Source organism: Neolamprologus multifasciatus, chromosome 22 (genome assembly GCF_963576455.1).
Source record: "Neolamprologus multifasciatus chromosome 22, fNeoMul1.2, whole genome shotgun sequence".
Classification (NCBI taxonomy): domain Eukaryota; kingdom Metazoa; phylum Chordata; class Actinopteri; order Cichliformes; family Cichlidae; genus Neolamprologus; species Neolamprologus multifasciatus.
This window is the reverse complement of record NC_140459.1, coordinates 33,303,747-33,324,346: the sequence shown is the minus strand read 5'-3', so window position 1 is coordinate 33,324,346 and position 20,600 is coordinate 33,303,747. Positions and strand designations below refer to the sequence as shown.

Genomic DNA, 20,600 nt, shown 5'->3' with positions numbered 1-20,600 from the left:
TTTGACACACAGTAGGAATAGTTATAGTATTTATTATGAGTCTCCTAATCATTCTCATTCATTTAGTTGATTGTAGTTTTTCAGAAACAATGGTCATTAGCGGCTTACTGGAATATTGAAATGGAAATCGGATCTGGTGTCAGTGGCAGTGTCATCTGTCACTGGTGACGAGTTCTAACTATGAAAGTCAGCTTCCGATTTTAATTTTGTTGTAGACGGTTTTAAGATGCAAATCTTTTAAATCCCCACTGGAGACAAAAATAATAATTTAGTGGGGGAGGAGTGGATGGGCATGTAGACACTGATAAATGGAATCACAAAATAACATGTCATGGTTAGGGAAATGTTAAACATATAAGCAATAATTAATCACTTCACTGGATTAATAATTAAATGTGTGAGCTCTCCTCTCTTGCCGCTGGTGGCAGGCACTAAAAAAGGAAAAAACAGTTCATCCACCTGATTACCTCCACCTGAGCCTCAGCCTCCTTGGCACTGCCCCTCAGCCACCACACCCCTGCCACAAGGCCATTGCGAGTTTCCGGTTATCTTCACCCTGATCCCTGGGAGGTACCTGTAATGGTATACTCTGGCTCTCTTCCACAGCGTGTCTTTTGTCCTGTCTCCCTAACCAATCACAGCAGATGGCCCCGCCCCTCCCTGAGCCTGGTTCTGCAGGAGGTTTCTTCCTGTTAAAAGGGAGTTTTTCCTTCCCACTGTTGCCAAAGTATTTGCTCATAGGGGGTCATATGATTGTTGGGTTTTTCTCTGTATGTATTATTTTATTGTAGGACTGTGCCTTGATGCAAATGATGTTGTGATTTGAGGCTGTATAAATAAAACTGAACTGAATTTAATTAAATTGATTAGCACAATACTACCCTTGTGCACCCTTTCACTTACATAAGGCATAACCATGTTGTGGATATTAAACAGAAGCAAACAGAGATAACCTTAAATAGTGACAATTTGTTCTGCTATCAAATCATGCCCATCTATATTTTTCTGTGACAGCTGGAAAGATAGTATATTGGGTAGGTTTAAAAAGATTTTAGTTTGAATAAAACGATATTGTTTCATAAAATTCTGAATCCATTTTTAAATATATGTATTTTGCCAGAAATGCCAGAATCTCAGGTTAAAGCTCACAAAACTGTGTCAACAACCACCAAACAGCTAAAACAGCAAAGAGCAGGTAAATGGATTCTGCACAAAGATGTAAACACAAAGTGTGGATCGTTCTCCCGACGGCACGTACACAGAAACGCCATCAGGTGCTGAAAGCAGACGTCTCATAGATTCTGAAGCTGCAGGTTTCATCACTCTGACCAAAATTCACTGAACCAGCAGCAAAAGACGATCCAAACTACGCTTCACGTTTGAGAAACATTGTCATGAATTACCTCTGACTTTGGCTTTTACTTCCTGCACAGCTCTCTTTCTCAGTGTACTCAGCGACCAGTTTACCATCAAAATCTCTGTTTTCTGCATTATTCGCTTGCTTTCTACCGTTTTGTACAGCACCGTCGCCCGCTGTTTCTTGGTTGTTGTTGTGTTTTTTTCAAAAATGACCTTCGACAAGAAAAGCCTCATTTCTGTTGTTCAGTACTAAAAAAAACTTTACAAATGATGCTAAATTGCACAATGCTTAGCTGCGTCTCTAATCAGACCTCTATAACTTCAGCAGCATCAGGTAATGTTCATATTCTAAAACAATGTTGATATTGTTCACGGTTTTCTTCCCTTTTTCTATCTACTGAAGATTATCTGCTATAAAACGCCAGGCCAGGAAAGTCTTCTTCATGTTGTTCTGAGTTTTATCCTCACGTACTTTAACACAAAGGTCTCTGCTGTGATGCTCACACCTCTAATGAAGTCTCACAAGTGTCAGCGTTGTTTTTACACATAGATATAAAAACACGGACATGTACTGATAAATGATCAGAATTATAATATTTCTGACTGACTGAGTCAAAATTGAAGTGAATCTAATCAGTTACAGAAATCAAAATTGATACCCAACCCTGATAGTATATACAGTACTCTAAATCTGATAATCAAATCCATTAGTGATTAGTTCACATTATCGGTTATACAAATGGTGTGCCATTACAAAAACAAAAGTCCATTTTTGCAGAACTCCATCATTCCTTTTTTTCCCCTTCTTTAGCTGTTTCATGCCGAAAGCAGGATGGTGGGCAAGCAGACATTGAAGCTTGTCTTAAGTTTGCTAGCTCCATGCCATCTCTCACCCAACCCTGTCAGGTGCCCTGCCAGGAAGACTGTCAACTCAGCAGCTGGTCCAAGTTTTCTTCCTGTACAGCAGATTGTGTGGGTGTCAGAACCCGCAAAAGGATGCTAGTAGGTGAGTGGCCAACTTCCAGAAACTTTAGTGCTCATTCAGCAGATGTAAAAACATATTGTTACTTTTCTGTGTGTGAAGGTCACCACATTGAACCCTTCACTAGTGGAAACTGGTTGTAGATGATAACCGTTTATCTTTTGCTGTTTCTGCAGGGAGAAGTAGAAAGCATGACCAGTGTAAAAACAACCAGCTGTATCCTCTAAGCGAGACACAGTACTGCCCATGTAATAAATACAATGCCCAGCCTGTAGGCAACTGGTCGGACTGTATCCTATCCGAGGGTGGTCGCATGGAGGGTCAGCTTGGCATGAAGATACAAGGTGACATCAAAGAGTGTGGCCAAGGCTACCGCTACCAAGCCATGGTGTGCTATGACCAAGACAACAGGATAGTGGAGACTTCTCGATGCAACAGCCACGGTGAGTTTTCTGTGACTGGATAACTAAATCTGACCCCAAGGCATCACATTAACACCGTTCCCCGCAGAGCAGGGGTCTCAAGCTTAAATGAGCCGTGGGCCACTGCTAACGCTGTCATCTCATTGGAGTGCCACTTTAGTGTTCAAGTAGCACAAAAAACTAACCAAACAAACAAGAAAACACCCACAAATATTTCTGAAAATGTAGATTTTTTTTATTTCAAATATTATATAACAAGACAAAACTACAAATGTGAAGTTTTTTTTCCTCCCTCTTAACAAAGGGGACACATTGGCCAGACACGTAACAGCACTTGTGCTATCATTTTATTGGTATTTAACAAAATAAAAAAACAACTGAAGGCTACTATCCACCTGTGCCTTAGAAATATGTGCAAAACATCACTGAATTGAAATGGATTTCACAGCTCTGGGGAAGAAGCTGTGTCTCAGTCTGGTATGTTCATATAACGCTTTCCAGAAGGAAGCAGTATAAACAGTCCATTGCCAGTGTCAGTGGGGTCTGCAGCAATATGTCTGCCCCTTTTTTGGATCTGTCCATCATACTCTGAGTCCAGATGTGGAAGTGGACTTCCCACAATCCCTTGTGCTGTTTTCACCTCTGCTGCTGTTAGGTTCAATATTGAGGAGGGGTAGAGGAGGTAATCAACTTCCATGATAACAACACTGGTCCGGCCGGGTGGAGTCAAACGATGATTTTAATGACACGCGTGGGAAGACCGCCCGCTGTACGCAGACAGCGCCGATCCCCGACTTACAGAGCATAAGCAGGTGTTTTATACCTTCTGGGCTTAAATTTACTGACGCCCTTAAACGTCACTCAGATACAGTTCATACATAGGTTTCAAAACCACAATGACTTAACACAGTTTAAAAATAACAATGTCTCCGTCTCCACAGCAGATGCTTCCTGTCAACATTCTGACTTTCACTTCCCGTCTGAAAATCAAACTGTTCCTCTTTTACAGAGACAATTTTAGAGTTACAAGCAAACATGATTAACCTCTCACCTATAAATGAGATAAAGTCTACTGTGTGTTTGTGTGTCATCATGAACTGCACTCAGTTTCAACTTGTAACCTTTTCCACCAGACAGAAGGCCAGCACGTACACATTTTAAGATTATAACGAGCATTCAAAAGCATTTAAGATTATAGATTCAACTCAACAGTTTAGAGTGGTTATAACTGCACCTGTAGTAAAGGCTAATCGGGTACCAATATGTTTAAACATCTGAATACAATATCAATACTGCAGATTATGTTATTAATGCAATGGTAATGAGGATGATGATTGACAATAACAGTAAAATATATTTCTAATTGCTCACACTGCCGTCTCTACTTGACAGGGTTACAGCTAAATGTTAGCTGCAAGATATATATATATTTGCATCTGCTGATTATTCTAAAGACAATGTGATTAAGTGTTCAATCAGTGAAACTGTGTAAATTGTCTTGGTTGTCATATAGACAGCCTATGTTACTGATTTGCATGCTCATGTGACCTCTGTGTGGTGTCTTCTCTGGTCTGCATTCACAACAAAAAGGCAACAGGTTAGGATGCTTTCATTTGTTGTTGTGGGCAGTCAGCTTAAAGACCTCGCAGGGATCCTCCATTATTCTGAGGATTACATTTAGTTTTCAGTTTTATTTGTCATATGCAACACAGCACAGGGTCAACATTGCAATGAAATGTGTTTGACGAGCAGCAGTCACTCAGCAGCATGATACAGTAGGAAAAAATATAATAAATAAAATAAAATAATAAAAAAATAGAAAAATAGTAAAAATAGTAAAGGATAGTAAGTTTAAGTAAGTAAGATAGTAAATAATAAGGAGCAAAATATTAGAGAGACATGGTAAAAGACAAAAGATGACTAAATATATATGTATCTATAAATATAAATATATGTACACTAGTGATTAAATAAGAAAATCTTGAAAAGAAATATGACGGGAGGGCAGACGGGATATTGCACAGGAATGAGCAGCAGAAAATTACAGTATTGCACTTTTAAATATAAATATCAATAACAATAAAGTGAAGTGACCAGTGCAGATTACATTTACACTTGCAGTGTGATCATATAGTGGTAAAATTATACAAACAAAATAGAAGAACCTCAACACAATTAATCTGCAGCTTAAATTTCCCAAATGAAAGGAATACAGAAATATATTTCAGAGCTGTACATAAAACAATGAGTATTCTCTAAACAGTGTGGCACAGTCACATACCTGCATTCACAACAAAAAGGCAACAAGTTAGGATGCTTTCATTTATTGTCGTGGGCAGTCAGCGTAAAGACCTAAATGGAAAAGCAACAACAGCGTTAGCTACCTATGCTCCTGTGTTTTTTCCCTCTCTTCCCAATAAAGAAATAATAAAGAAATGTGCATCAACTCAACATAAGGACTGGAGAAATTACCCGCAACAAATGATGTTTAAACAACAAAAATAATCGGGTCAGATTGTATCACTGTTACAACCTGCGATATGATTTTTCTTCCCCACGACATTTGCGCATTCCTTACCTCGCAGGACTCCTCCATTATTCTGAGGATTACCCAGAATCCCTTGCCCTTTGTGAATGTTGCAGGGTGACTTTTACAACAGTAAGTGGTGCCAATGTCCCAATTAGCAGGATTTAACTTCAACTCTATTTAACTATGTTACACTTACCTCACACAGTACTCTGCAATGAGAGTACTAACCGGTACCAGAAAGAGAAAGAAAGACTATATGTCTCCCATATTGGCTCCTATTCAGCGGCTTTCTTTAAATCCAGAGTAAATTTTAAAATGCTTCTCTCCAAATAGAAGGTCTTGAATAATCAGGCCAAGACCTCAAAGTGGCATATCACCCTAATAGAGCACTTAGTTTGAAATGGAGAGACCATACCTTATTGGAAAAGATAGAGAAAAGTAACCATCACAACACAACTTCACTACAACCTCGAAAGTACCTCGTTCTGACTTTATTAGATAGTGAAGTGAAGCAGGCGCCTGCTCATCCCAGTGAGCTAAGCCACCGCTATGAAAATACTATGTTTAACCTAAGTTTTTGCATACACATTTAAACACGTGCATAGAGAAGCTGTCGATTTACCAATCAATCTACGTTTCTTCCTCACCCATGGTCACAAAAGAATAGGCTTTAAATACAAGACAGATTCGTTTCCTTGGGAAAAAAAATCAAGTTAAGGCGATTCGGTCATCGGACCAGGATGACTCCTGGATCACTTCCAGTTGAGGTGTTTCAGACATGTCTTACCAGGAGGAGTCCCTGCTCATTCGTCCATCAGATGGATGGACCATTTTTCACAAACATATATCTTGAAAATGATTGGATACGTGAAACAATTTACAGCAATTTAATATGTCCAAACTTTGGACCATAAGATTTTTGTGCAAACCAGAGATGGTCAAGCAGAAGGCCCACAATAATTTGAGACTGAATGACCTGTATGTCAAATAATAAAAACAGACCATTGTGTACAGCCAAGATGCTGTCAAATATCTTGCTGTACTTTTTCGTTATGTGACTGGTTACAGGGTATATTGAGGAAGCCTGCATCATTCCTTGTCCATCTGACTGCAAACTAAGTGAGTGGTCCAACTGGTCTCGCTGTAGCAAATCATGTGGCAGTGGGGTCAAAGTTCGCTCTAAATGGCTCCGAGAAAAACCATACAATGGTGGCAGACCTTGCCCTAAATTGGACCATGTCAACCAGGTGAGAGAGGGCTCACTTAAAGTGTTATATTCTAGCTTTATACCTATTCTTTTTGGATAATAACCTAAACAATGCTGTTTTCTGTTGTTTCCTTGTCTTCTTTTACAAATGGATTCCACTTACAGGCTCAAGTAAGTAGGCTGCTGCTGTTTGTAATTATTTCATAAAGTTAGTTTTGGTATTTAGTTTTATTATAATGTATGATTTTCAAACATAAGCAAAACTGACTGGAAGGATTTAAATTTCTTATTTTTTGACACATTTCCTCTCTGACATCATGCAGCTGTGCCTGTAGGGTAACTGGTGTTTTTATGTGCATCAGGTCTATGAGGTGGTGCCTTGCCTCAGTGACTGTGGGCAGTATGTGTGGGTGGCAGAGCCTTGGAGTGTGTGGAAAGTCAGCAATGTGGACCTGAATGACAACTGTGGTGAAGGTGTTCAAACCCGAAACGTCAAGTAAGATGAACAGAATCATGTGTCAGTGTCTCTGATCTTTAGGTAGAGCTTTAAACAGGTGATATTCTTCCTTTTGGAGGAAAAACAGAGCTGAGTGTTTGCTTGTGCTGAATTGTTAAAAAGTGATCAAACAATTAAAATAGTAGTGCATGATGTTATAACCAATATATACACTATATTGCCAAAAGTATTCACTGACCCGTCCAAATCATTGAATAGAATAGAAACATCCTTTGTTGTCCCTCTTTGGGTAATTCAGGTGTTCCATCAGCAAAGTGACAGGCAGATGGAGCATGCAGATTCACACAAAAGTAACGAAAGTAAAATAAAAAAAACAAGAAATAAGAGACTGTAAGGGCAAATTTACAACATCCAAAAAAAAGATTACCGTACAGTTAGTAAAAATAGCATACTCAAATACGAAGAAATGTGAAAGTGAGTAAGATAATCCTTTTAAAAATATACAAAAAGTGCGATATATTTGTGCTTTAAAAAACCTGACAAACTGTTTACAGAAAATGGGAAATGTGTGCAAAGAACAGCAGGGATGTGAACAACCCTTGTTGAGAACAATCACTGCTCCCAACAACCTATCCGGTCGTTAAGTGATGACGTGACGAATCCTACTTCCAGGCCTAAAGTAGTCTGTGTTTAATATGGCTTTTGTGTTGTTAACATGTTTAATGTTTTGTGTTTTCTTCTATTTAATCTCAAAAAGCTCCTAAAACAGTCAGTGATCACTGTTGACCTCCCTCGGCTTTTATTACCGCTAATCATTTATTTAAGCTCAGTTTTTAAAACCTTAGGATGTAACTACAGCCCAGCCCATGCAGCAGTATATGAATGACTAACCTCGTATTGTGGATGGATTATCTCAGTTGTTCTCCTGACTGAAGTTTGGTCCTTTTACAGCATCCTGCCATGCCATTACATTTGTTCCTAACCATCGAGAACACTCACGTTAACTTTTATCGAGTGGAAAAAAAGTTAGCTTGATTATGTTATGCTAACATAGCTGTGTCGCTAGCGGTCACGTAGCACATCATTATATACCAGCTAGCCAAACTTCAGTAACCCTACAAACGTCACTGCTGTTTAGTTTTCTGTCTTCATTTATGCTGGAAGTGATAACAGAGCTGTACGTTTGAATTTGTTTCCAAAACCCCGCAGTCAGGACATGCTATATTGTATTTAGATAGAAGCTAGCGAGCTAACTTCCTGCTAACTTCTAACGTTAAATGTCATAAATTCCGTTTTCATGGATGCCTGGATGTTAAACTCAATTGTTACACCTGGTAGAGCAGAACGCTGATCATTTTATTAAAGATGAAAGACTATAGACTTTTTCAACTCTCAGTAATGCCATAGTGATCGTTTGATATATGGACCTGCAGCGAAGTTTAGGCCCAGACACGGCTAGTGACGTTTGTTGGGAGCAGTGATGCTCATAAAGCTGTAAACATGGTAACATGAGACGGTGTTGTAACATTGTAAACATTGTACATGAAAGTTGTATTCGATCAGATTGTCTGATTATCTTAGCAGCAATGTGATGGCTGAGGGATAAAAGCTTTTCCTAAGTCTGTCTTTATGGATCTTAATCATCTGGCTAAAAGTAGCCTTTGAAACAGGTCATGATCAGGGAGTGCAGTTCTTTAAATGAGGGGAGTGGACAGCTCACTATCCGCTGGGCGACCCGTATAACCCTGCAGTGGTTTCTCTTCTGTGCTACTGTGCAGCTGGAGAAGGATACCAGGATACTTTCTACTGTGCAGTGATAGTAGGACACAAACAGTTTCTCAGGGATGTTATTCTTTCTGAGAACCCTCAGAAAGTAGAGTTTCTTGTGGGCTTTCTTCACTACCTCAGCAGTGTGCGTTCCCTTGATCGGGTCTGGCCTGATCATTTCACACATAATGTGCTGAAGGAATTTAGAAAGCACAGATTTTAAATCCACATGATTAAAATCTCCAGTGGGGACTGGCCTTCGTGTCCATTATCAGTGTCTGATCTCACAAATGTGCTTCTTGAAGAGTAGTCAAAAATCCCCATCATATGGAAAGTCTTCCCAGAAGAGTTGAAGCTGTTATAGCTTAGAGGATGGGTCGACATGTTAAACCATTTTCATTAAAAAATATATTTTTGGCAATATAGAGTACATCTGGTTTAATATCCAGATATTTAGCTTTACACAGACTTTACAAATACCACATGTTTATTAACAGCTTTAGTTCAAGAAGACTGTAAAAATAGGCTCAAATATTCGAGTGTTGTTGAAGGAATGCTGTGAAACTTTTGCTTCAACTTTTTGTGACCAGGTGCATGCTGAACACTATAGACGGGCCCTCTGAACAGGTGGAGGACTACTTGTGTGACCCAGAGGAAATGCCTTTGGGGGCCCGCAAGAGCCACCTGCCCTGCCCGGAAGACTGTGTGTTGTCAGACTGGGGAGCTTGGAGCCCATGTCCACTGGTAAGGATGGAATGAAGTTGCCAGTCTTTTTTTTTCTTTCTAAATCTTACATTGTTTCTGACATGTTGCCTTTATTATATAGTGGATAGTTGAAACCAGAGTTAAAGTAGTGGTTTTGAATTCAGAGAACTAGTGAAGGTAATAGAGGAACCCCGCCTGTGTCAACTAAACCCGCTCTTTGTGCTAAAAAGGCACTCTGTGAATAAGTACATATGTTTGTTGATGGGTGAATGTGTCTTGTGGTGTAAAGGCAGTTTAAGAAAGATAAGCATGCTGCATAAAGTGAATTCTAATTTCCCATATGTGTAAATAGATTGGACAAAGCAACTTCAGAGTTTTAAGACTTCTCAGCCAATCAGATTGTCTCGTATTTCTTTATGGCTATTGTGTAATGAAGTTAAAAACCATTACATTGGATACAGTAGTGATATAGTTTAAAGCCTTGACCTGCTTTGTAGCATCATTTTCAGATTCTCAGTGAGTTATCTTAATTACCAATCAATCAATCAATCAATCAATCAATCAATCAATCAATCAAAGCAGGTTGCCCTGCAGTGAAGTGGGACCCACCCCGACCTTACACACATAACACAGACATTACATGGGGATACAAGTCGGAGACCGGTAGCGTTACAGAAAAAAAAAAAAACACTGAATGTACACTACAATGGGAAAGTACAAGAGGAAAAAAAGAGACCTCTACTCATGCTGTGCTTCCATGGTAGGACAGCATGAGAACAGGAAACAAAAAAACTCCTCTGCACAAAAAAGCACACAAATGTCCACAGTACAACATTGTGAAGACATAACAAGCCACAGGGTTGGGTGGGGGGTGAGGAGTAATACAAAGCGAACACAGCAGCCGCCCTCTGCACAGCGCTATCACCCCAGCGCGGCACAAAGACCCGCCATGTTCCCTCGCAGGAAACAAGCTTCGAAGGCGTTGGAAAGGGAGGGGGGATGAGTGAGTGCTTATCAGTGTAAGTGTGTGTGTGTGCGTGTCCATAGTTTAGCTGAGACAGTGTCCTTCGCCCTATCAGGCTAAGTAAACAGTCCTCCAGCCAATCCAGGTGGCCTTGCATGGGATGGGAGAATAGTCATCACACAGTCGTTATCAGGGAGTGTTTGTCCGGCTTCAGCCTTGGGCCTGCAGCTGGCGCCGTGGTGGTGTCTGCATTATGATCTCGAATTTGTTGATTTGTTTTCATGCGAGCAGCTCACGAGAATTTAAATCTGTTCATTTAACACTCGGACACTGGTCTCTCGATCTCCCGTTGGAGAGCCGCGAGCCTCCCCATGACGGTATCAAACTTCTGATCCGTGGTGTTGTCATTCTTTTGATTCTGAGACCTCACAACTGCAGTGATCCGTTCTGCGATGTGATCCAACTTTCGCTCAAGGGTCTCATTTTGAGCAGGCCTCTCTCTGATGTATCCCCCCATGCGCTCAATGGTGTTGTTTTGAGCCTTCACAGCAGCTGGAAGCGTCTCCAAGGTGTTAACCATGCTGCGTTCGTTGTGAGAGGTCGCGCCTCGTCCCGTCGCTTCGATTCCAGCGGGCAGCCTTGGGGGGGGTTGAACAGCCGGTTCTGCTCTCTCAATTCTCCGATAAGTCAGGGCCATGCCAGCTCCGATCAGCAAGAACCCTGCTATCATGGTTCCGAATAGGTAGATATCTTCAGCGTCCTCGATCGACAGTCCCGCCAGGCACACGACTCTCTAGTTCTGCCACCCGTCCATCGTGTATCCGGCAGGGAAAGTCCCTCCAGGGCACTCGGGCTCTCCCGAGCCCAGACTTCTCGTTGAGAAAAGGGTGTCAATAGCATTCAGAGATCAGTTTATCAAATCCATAATTCTCTTTTAGGTTTTAGAGAACGACAGTGAGAGACTGTTCGAGGGAAAGTAATGCACATGAGACAAGACAAGGACACAAGAGGCTAAGCAGGGAAGATAAGGGTAAGGAGGAGAGGAGAAAAGTGCGACCGCCTTCGCTGAGAGCCAAAGAAGAAGACCAGATGAAAGTCAGCAAATTGTTTATAATCTAACAAGTTAATATAATTAACTGATGAGACTGGTAATACAAATGTTCCCAAACTTTGCACAAAAATGAAAAAGAAATTTAAATGAAAAATAACTGGATTAACTCTCTTATTTCTAAGTCATCATAGGTGGTAATCTTAACCCTATATTTTGAGCAAGGACACTCATTCACTCATTATTACAGTCCAGAATGGGATATATAGTATGTAGCGCCAATTAATTTACCAATAGGAGAGAAGATGAAAATCTGGCAGCCAATGGTGGGAAAAAGTAAAAGCGCAGCACCAACATGAGGAGCTAAACAAGGTGGAAATTAAGATGCTTCTAAACCAGCCGAGACATATGTTCTCACCAGCATATCCTGGGTTAGAATAGGGTTCGTTTCCAGTTGGACGTGTCCAGCACATCTCACCTAGATGATGCTCAAAAGGTCAGATGCACGAAGGACCTGAATTGGCTCCTTTTGAAAAGGAGGAGTAAAGGCTCTAATTTCAGTCCCTTCAGCATGACCAAGCTCTAACCCTACTTCTATAGGAGAGCCAAGACACCCTTCAGAGGAAGCTAATGTCAACTGTTTGTATTTGTGATCTCATTTTTTAGTCACTACCCAGAGCTTGTGGTCATAGGTGAGGGTAGGAAAATATATTGCCCAGTAAATCAAAAACTTCTCTTTCATACTCAATGCTCATGCTGCAGCAGCAGCATTACTGCATATGTTGCACAAATCCATCTGTCAATCTCCTTCATCATTTTTCCCTCTTTAGTGAATCAGACTCTGAGACAAACTGATGTACTTGGGGCAATAATTCAGCCCCACCCCAGGGTAGACACTTTAACTTTTCCCAGATGAAAACAAAGGATTCAGACTTGGAGTTGCTAATTCTTATCTCAGCCAATTTATACAAATAACTGCATGATGACGCCAACAGAAGCAGCTCACCTCTCCACCCAAAAGTCCATGAAATGCATGATATGATTACAGAATCAATCATTAGCCTGCAACCAAGTGTGTCCTAGTGCCAAATGCACTTATGAAAACTCTCATGCTTATTATAGACAACCTGTGAACAACAAAGAAGTCCAGTAACAGCGCGCTGCTCAGGTTTAGGTCAGGTAGGATGTGTCTGTGAAGGTTCTCAGACATCCAGGTCATCGTAGTCTAAAGAGCTTGGAAAGAAAAGCATCTGGACTTCTTTAATTCTTTAGATATAAACCTGGTGGGAGTGTCCCCCCACAGAGGGACAAAAGGACCCCCTGATGATCCTCTAATCGCCTGAGCCAAGGTGTGAAACTGGGTGTGGGTCCCAATCAGCCAGAGTTTCGGGTGAGTTCACTGTGAAACCTGGCCCCACCCTATCATGTGATTTCGAAATCACATGATAAGGTGGGACATGGTTTCACAATGAGCTCACCCTTTAAGTTCAAGCAACTTAAAGAAGTCCAGACGCTTTTCTTTCCGAGCTCCTTAGACGTCAGGTAGGATGTTGTCCCGATCACACTCCACCAGCCTTCACTGTCATTGCTCACATGAATGCTGAGGTCCCAAGGACAACAAATCAGTCCCCAGGTGGGGGACCTTCCAGCCCTCAGCCAGGCCCTCCGAGAAGGCTGTGTACTCTGAGCTGATGCTTGGGGCACAGGGAAAAACAACAGTGAGGACCTGTCCTCTTACCCCAAGATGAATGGAAACATCCACCTGAGAAAACTACCAGCAAAGAGAAGTATACTACCCTAGTTCACTACTTCTTACTGAATGCAACTCCAAAGTGGAATAAAGATTAGCCCGTCTCCAGGATACTGGATCCAGGATTGAGCTGTGTGCTGAGCTGAGCCGAAATATATCTAGGTGGTATTGCTCAGTGTCACATATTTGTTTGTATGTTAATTCAATTCACTTTTATTTATATACTGCTAACAACAATCGTGTCAACACACTTAATATAGTGAGACCCTACATTATTTAAGAGAGAACCGCAATGACCAATCGCCAAGTGCTTACTCTATGTGCAAGCACTTGGCGATTGGTGGGAAGTAAGCGCTCCTTTTCAACAGGAGCTCTCTGTCAGGACCAGAATCATGGAGGGGCAGTAATCTGCAGTGACCAACTGAGGGTCAAGGGAAAAGAAGAGACAAAAGGTGAGGACAGACAGACCGCTAATAACAAACAGGACAAGACAGTTAACAATGTACAAAAGTGCCATATAAACAAGTCAGGACTGAAAAGAAGAAAGAATGAAAGTCCAACACCAGTCTAGACTCAGAGCAACATAACAAAGGGATTTTTGTTATGTTGCTCTTATTTACAAACAATCGAAACCTTTAAAAAAACAACAACAACAGAAAAAAAAATGAGTCCACAGAAGAGGGAAACTCAAGAAACCATAGGTACCATAGGTATGGTAGGTGAATGTGACTGTGGACAGTTGTCTGTCTCTATGCGTACCCCAGAGGAGATTGGATGGATGGAATGAAACAAGGAAGGAAGGAAACCATAAGTAAACAAAGTGCTCTTTTGGGATATCATGGAGCCTTGATCATATATTTTGGAGAAGGTCGTGACTTAATTTTGGAAAAATGTGAATAGATTTTCCTGTGTGCCAATTAAAATGATAATTTTCTCAGTTCTCTGTTGCCAAAACTTGGATTAACTGTGAAATAAAAACAATATTGTGATTGCCGAGGGTTAGAATCAGAGTTGGGATTATCACTGATAATGACTTTGACTTCTGAAGGTGAATATATGAATTAGGCCTGATCATTCAGGACTTTGTGTGTGAAAAAACAAGCTTAGCTTCTGTTCTGAGTTTTAGAGTTTTTCTTGATCGCTTTGGCACAATTGTGACAGCAGAAAAGTAATTCTTACTACTGTTAATACAGTTCTCAAATCAGGAACACATTTCACCAATACAAACTGCTAGTGTTTCAATGTAAGAAATGATGCACTGAATCTCACGTCTCATCAAAAGAGTTCAAATTTCAGTCAAATTACTTCTGTCTGTCTATCTGCAACATAGAAAAATCAAAAGCCTTTATGTTCCACGCTTTTAATGTGTGCTTATGTAAAACAGTCAGAACCTTTCCCTCTGCTTTTCAGCCATGTAGTGAGAACAGCACCCGGGAGAGGAGTGCTTACCCGCTCCGACAGCCAGGAGAAAAGAAGGAGTGTCCACCGACTGAAGAGACAGAGCCGTGCAAACTCAACAGGAACTGCTTTCACTACACCTACAACATCACTGGTCAGCATTAACCTGTTCAGATTTGTTTCCAAAGAAGTTGGGATATTATGTATGTTAATAAAAACAATGAATGCGAATCAATTAAATTCTGTAGTTAAAGCAGGGGTCTCAAACTCCAGGCCCTTAGATGTGTCCTTGATCCAACACAGCTGATTTAAATGGCTAAATGACTTCCTCAACACGTCTTGAAGTTCTCCAGAGGCCTGCTAATGAACTCATCATTTGATCCAGGGTGATATCTAAACCTGCAGGACACCAGCCCTCGAGGCCTGGAGTTCAAGGCCCCTGATTTAAAGACACAGCATAGTGCAGTGTTTAGCACTGCAAATTCAAAGCAAGCACATCCTGGGTTTAAGCTGTTCAGTGCCCTTCTGTGTGAAGTTAGCGTTTCACTTTGTGCCTGCGTGAGCTTTTTCCATGTACTGTATGTTTAAATCCTCATAGGTGTCAATGTGAGCATGAATGATTGTCTTTTTGTGTTGGCTTTGCAAAAGACTTGCGATCTTTCACTGAATGTACATCCAGCATGCACGGATTAATTAAAGGAAGTAAAACAGAATGTCGGTTTAAACTGAAACTTTGGCCCGCTCATTAAAAAGTATTTTATGGGTCAGAAATAAACAACTTGGGGTTAGTACTTTGCCCAGGCATACAGACTGAAGCAGCCAGAGATTGAACCACCAACCTTCAGACTGTAGATGACCTACTCTCCTACCTCCTGTTATGCTGACCTTTTACTGTGTCTCTTCAGAATGGAGTACCTGTCAGCTCAGTGACAAAGCAGTGTGTGGAAATGGATTCAAAACCCGCATGCTGGACTGTGTGCGTAGTGATGGTAAATCTGTAGACCTCATCTTCTGCAAAGAGGTGAGATGTGTAGTACTGCTTGCCTTTTAAACCTTTGTAAATGTTTGAGTTCATGAAATACTAATGATATTTCTTTGCAGCTTGGTCTGGAGAGAAAGTGGCAAATGAATGCATCCTGTGTTGTGGAGTGTCCTGTTAATTGCCAGCTGTCTGACTGGTCACCATGGTCTGGCTGTAGTCACACATGTGGACTGGCAGGTAAACAAATCCAGGGAAGAATTGGAATTAACCAGTTACATTTTTCGCAGTAGTTTATTGCTACTATGTGCTAATGTTTGAGTCCAACAGTCTCCAATCATATATGTTTCCTTTTAAGTTTTCTGTACTTTATCTGCACTGCACGGTGTTATTTTACAGATAGAAAAAGTGAATGTGGGAATTACAAACCTTTACTTCATGTAGATTGTCCAAATGCTTTACAAATGCTCTCTTAGCTTGGAGTTGCTGGTTATAGTGCAGGAGGTTTCCCCACCTGGTGACTCCATTGCCCTTCTTCGTCACATGACAGTGAGACCTGGCATGGTGTAATTGGGAGAAACGGCCTGCCTCGAGTGGTTCAGATTACTGGATTTTTGTGCAATTTGTGACAGAAAAATGTTCATGTGCACATGGCACCTGGATAAATGATTGATTCTGGAAATATTTTTTTTGAGAGTTTTTGAGAAGCTAAGCATTTAACAGAGTATTTAACTAGTAGTTAGTTAGATCAAAAGGCAGGGTAGGATGGTGGACAGGCCTCGCACACCCAAACATATAGGAAGGATGCACTGGGAACATCTGGCAGAGGCCACCTCCATCAGAACTTTGACAGCATTCAGAGAGAAGCTGGGAATACTGACTCCAAATGCACCATGTTCCTCACCTGCATTGTTGAGATGGCTTCACAAAGGAACAGCTACAATTGTTTTGTTGATAATCCCCAAACAACATGGTGGACATCATAGATGAAGGGAGCTGACAAGCTAAAGAAGGGCTTCTGTCAGGCTTGTGTAGCTTGGAGGACTCCAGAGGTGGCAGACGGGTACTGGCGGGCCAAATGGAGTGTGGCTCTGGTAGTAGCTGAAACAAGGAGTTCAGTGAGGCCATGTTGCAATTCTACTTGAGCACTCGAAGCACTTTGTACTGATTCACCCATTCACTTTTTTCTACACCTAATTCCTTTCTATCGGACATTCACACATTCTCACTCCGATAAGTGCCTCAGAGAGCAACTTGGAATTCGGTATCTTTCCCAAGAATGCTTTGCCATTTGGACTGGAACCACCAACCTTCCGATTAGTCTGCTCTACTTCCTGAGCTACCTCCTAAATTCTGGAAAATTATGATGTGACTCAGGAATGAAAAGCAATGTTTTCTCACACAGAGTGTGGTGTAGGGGGAGTGTTGCTGATGTCAACTGAGCATATAGTTGGTCAATGAAAGGAATACTTTTCATCCATCCTGCTGGCATGCCTCGTCTGGGACGAGGGAGATGACTCTGTGAATTTTTGAAGTAGTTAAACAACTCCTTGGTGGCAGGGCCCCTTGTGTGGATGAGATTCATCCTGTGTACACTAAGGCTGTGAATGTCATAGGGCCAGTTTGATTGACATGCCTCTGTAATATTGCGTGGAGATCTACTGTAGGGTTGTGCCTCTAAATTGGTAGACTGGGGTGTTGATTCCCATCTTAAAGAAGGCTGGCTGGAAGCTGTGCTATGGGAAAGTCACACTGCTCAGCATCCCTATGTCTATGTCAGGGTACTGACGAGGAAAGTCCATTAATTGAACCTCTGATTCAGGTGGAACAATGCAGTTTTCTTCCTTGTCATAGTTATCGGAGAGAAACAGTTGGAGTGATGACTGTTAAGTTGCCGCCGCATCTAAGAGTCTATGTCAGATGTCTCAAGGCTGCATTGTAGGTGGCTGACAGATGGTGTCGTCAGCCACCATCTCTGTTCAATGATGGTCATTCACAGTGGACACAGATGGCCACAGAAACAGAAATAAGGATTACTGAACTAACACAACCTGAAGCAGAGTCAAATCTGGATGAAGGTTTCAGGTATGCTCTCCAGTGCAATCATTTCTCCATCCAATCTCTTCCATGACCCTGAAACACTGGGTAAAAATGCCTCTAAGGCTGGTGGGAAATAGTATTATAATGCACACATGGAAAGAAAGCTCTTAAAACGTGTGGTTGTCCCAACTAGGCCTTCATCAAATAAATGCAGATAGATAGAAAAGGTCAGACATCAACTTGGGAGAGACAGAATGGCAAACAGAAGAACATTCAAGTCAGGTTTGTTAGAGAAACCCCAGAGAATTTTCTCCAAGCATGACATCACAGTGCTCTTCAGATCCAGCCCCACTCTGAGACCATTTGTGGCTCATCCCAAGGACAATAACTCGCAAACACAAGTTAAGCTGTGCAGTGGTGTGAAACCAAACAGCTGCTCCACAAACATGTGACACAACATGGAAGAGCCATCCAGACAGGACAAGACTCTACACCTGAATCATGCCAATGTTCACATTTTGGAATTTAGGACAGATGTCGAACCATCTGTCCTAAATTGAAGAGTGAAGAGTAGAAGAGTAAAGTGAAGAGTAAAAGAAACCATGTGAATGACCGTCTTTAAACACAGAGGTGGTGGCTTATGATACTGTAAGCTGCCTTCAATGCAGGTTGAGGTCCTTTCCCATTTTGCATCAAGTAACTTCAATAGGCCACATAATAGGGTGAGGTATGGTCTCACAGTGGTTTCATCCGAAACCCCTGGTGGTGGTAATAACATGTTGATGATTCACAATGATTAATAGGGGGTCAATGACCTTCTTAATGGACAACCCCACTAGGGTTTAAATACCCAGGACTCTCCAGCTTTTGATTTTAGACCTTAAGAAGCCTCTTGGATGAGAGGTGAAACAGTCCAGTTGCCTCCTTTAAACTCCTTTTAATGCACAGTGAATCTGGTAAAATGGACTCTTGGCGTTCTCTCCCCATATTCCCAGTTGACAAAGAGGTGAAATTTCAATAGTATGTCTCAGAAATTCTGTCGTAATGTGTAAAATTCCTTAAAAAAATATTTTTTTACTTTTTACTGAAAATTTACCCTGAAATTTCTATAGTAGATAGAAATAAAACAGGATTTTTCCTGTTAGTTAATTCTTTATCTCTTATTTCATTTGTTTGGTATAGTTTGAATGCCATGGTCCTGGGGTTTGACCATGTGTTTGGAGTTTGTTTGGGTTTGTGTTTAGCATTGTTTGGCCTTGTTCACTCTTTTAGGGATCTTATTCTGATGTTCAGATTTGCGAGGCCTTGGTGCTAGTTCTTAGTTCGGAGCTTTGTTCCATTTTGTGTCCTGTTTGTCTTGGTCTTGCACCTCTGTGTCCTCTCCAGCAGTGAGTCAGTTATGTCTGTTTATGAATGTCAAGTTTGCTCTCTGTCTCTCACCCTCTCTCTGTCCATCGCGCTCTTTCTTGCCTGTGTCTCGGTGTTAGTGATTTCTGCCGTGGCGCCAGTGTCCGGCAGCCTCGCCTCTGTCAGTGCGCCCCAGGGCGGCTGTGGCTACAATGTAGCTGCCATCACCAGTGTGTGAATGTGTGGATGACTGGGTGTGTAAAGCACTTTGGGGTCCTTAGGGACTAGTAAAGCGCTATACAAATACAGGCCATTTACCATTTCCTGTTTTGCAGTGATAGTAACTTGTCTTGTGTGTGCCATGTTCAGTTTTGCTTCCCCTGTCTTGTTAGTTAGATTATGTCGATCCATGTTCCCCAGGTGTTTCTTCTCTGCCCCAGTTCCCTCTTGTATATAAATTGTCTGTGTCTCCCTCCGTCCGGTGTCTTGATCTCCCTCATCCCTCTGGCTGTCTGTTCTGTCAGTATAGTACCAATTGCCTTCCTAATAGCAAAGGAAGAGGTCTTCATCAGTATAAACAGCTGTAAACTTATGAAAACACAGCTAAAAGTTAAACGTCTATGCCCTCTAAAGCTTTCCAGTGGGGCAGAGTCTTTGCCAGGCTGATTCTGGCCCCCGAGCCTTATATTTAAGACCCCTGACTTAAACCATATACTTCAGGCCTTGTATCTATTGTTATTTACTTAGTACTGACTAAAAAACAACTGAAAATCAGGTTCAGTTTGAAACCACTAACTGAAAATGAATGCACAGGTACCAGGCACAGTACCAAAAACATGTTGATGCATGTGAGCCTTCATGCCTGATAGATGGCTATGACCTTCAAACGTAGTGCAGGCCTTCTGTTTACATCAAACAAATAAATAAGAAAAGTCTTTGTAATAAAACAGTGATATCACAATCATGAGGGACCAGGGTTTAGACACTGTAGAACATCAAAAATAAAGTTAAACTGGAACTGAAGACAAACAGTCTACATTTGTTTTTAGTGTGAGGCTGTCATCATGAAAATATACACAATACTGTCTTTATGTTTCGAGTAATTAATGTTATCCTATTCTTTTTCACCCAACCATTAATATTTGAATTGATTCATTTCTCTGCTTTTTGGCAGGCAAACTGTGGAGGAGACGGACGGTGATCCAAGCTCCGCAGGGTGATGGGAGGCCATGTCCATCCCAAATGGAGCAGTGGAAGCCCTGCCTGGTGAAGCCCTGCTACAGGTGGAGATACAGCGCCTGGTCTGAGTGCAAATCTGAGGTCAATTAGCCTTCCTCTTCTTCTTCAACATATTTACCAGAATAGTGAAACACTGTATTTAATTTTCACTAGTCACTAATTTCACTAGTGTGAAAAATATTATATAAAACCATTAAAGTCATATTAAACCATCCTGACATACTCACCTAGATGAGGAGGGATAGTCCAAAATGAAGGTGTCTCAAGATGCTGTCATGACACCTGGTGAGACTTTCCAGAGGACTGACTTTGACCATTTCACTATTTAGTAAACCCTAAAAGACACGCTGTGATTCTCTTCTACAGCATGTCTTTATCCTGTCTTCCTTCTCTCACCCCAACCAAT

At 41.4% G+C, this 20,600-nt stretch overlaps 1 protein-coding gene across 1 annotated transcript in view; it reads left to right on the top strand.

Moving 5' to 3' along the window:
* LOC146493832 (thrombospondin type-1 domain-containing protein 7A-like) overlaps positions 1-20,600 on the top strand; it is a 157,852-nt gene that overhangs the window by 107,567 nt on the left and 29,685 nt on the right. Inside the window, exons 12-21 of the mRNA XM_085148973.1 lie at positions 2,171-2,365; positions 2,518-2,784; positions 6,362-6,540; positions 6,666-6,671; positions 6,863-6,996; positions 9,315-9,468; positions 14,602-14,743; positions 15,495-15,610; positions 15,691-15,808; positions 20,130-20,275. Of these exons, the coding sequence (XP_085005099.1) occupies positions 2,171-2,365; positions 2,518-2,784; positions 6,362-6,540; positions 6,666-6,671; positions 6,863-6,996; positions 9,315-9,468; positions 14,602-14,743; positions 15,495-15,610; positions 15,691-15,808; positions 20,130-20,275 (1,457 nt within the window). The remainder of the gene's footprint in view (positions 1-2,170; positions 2,366-2,517; positions 2,785-6,361; positions 6,541-6,665; positions 6,672-6,862; positions 6,997-9,314; positions 9,469-14,601; positions 14,744-15,494; positions 15,611-15,690; positions 15,809-20,129; positions 20,276-20,600) is intronic.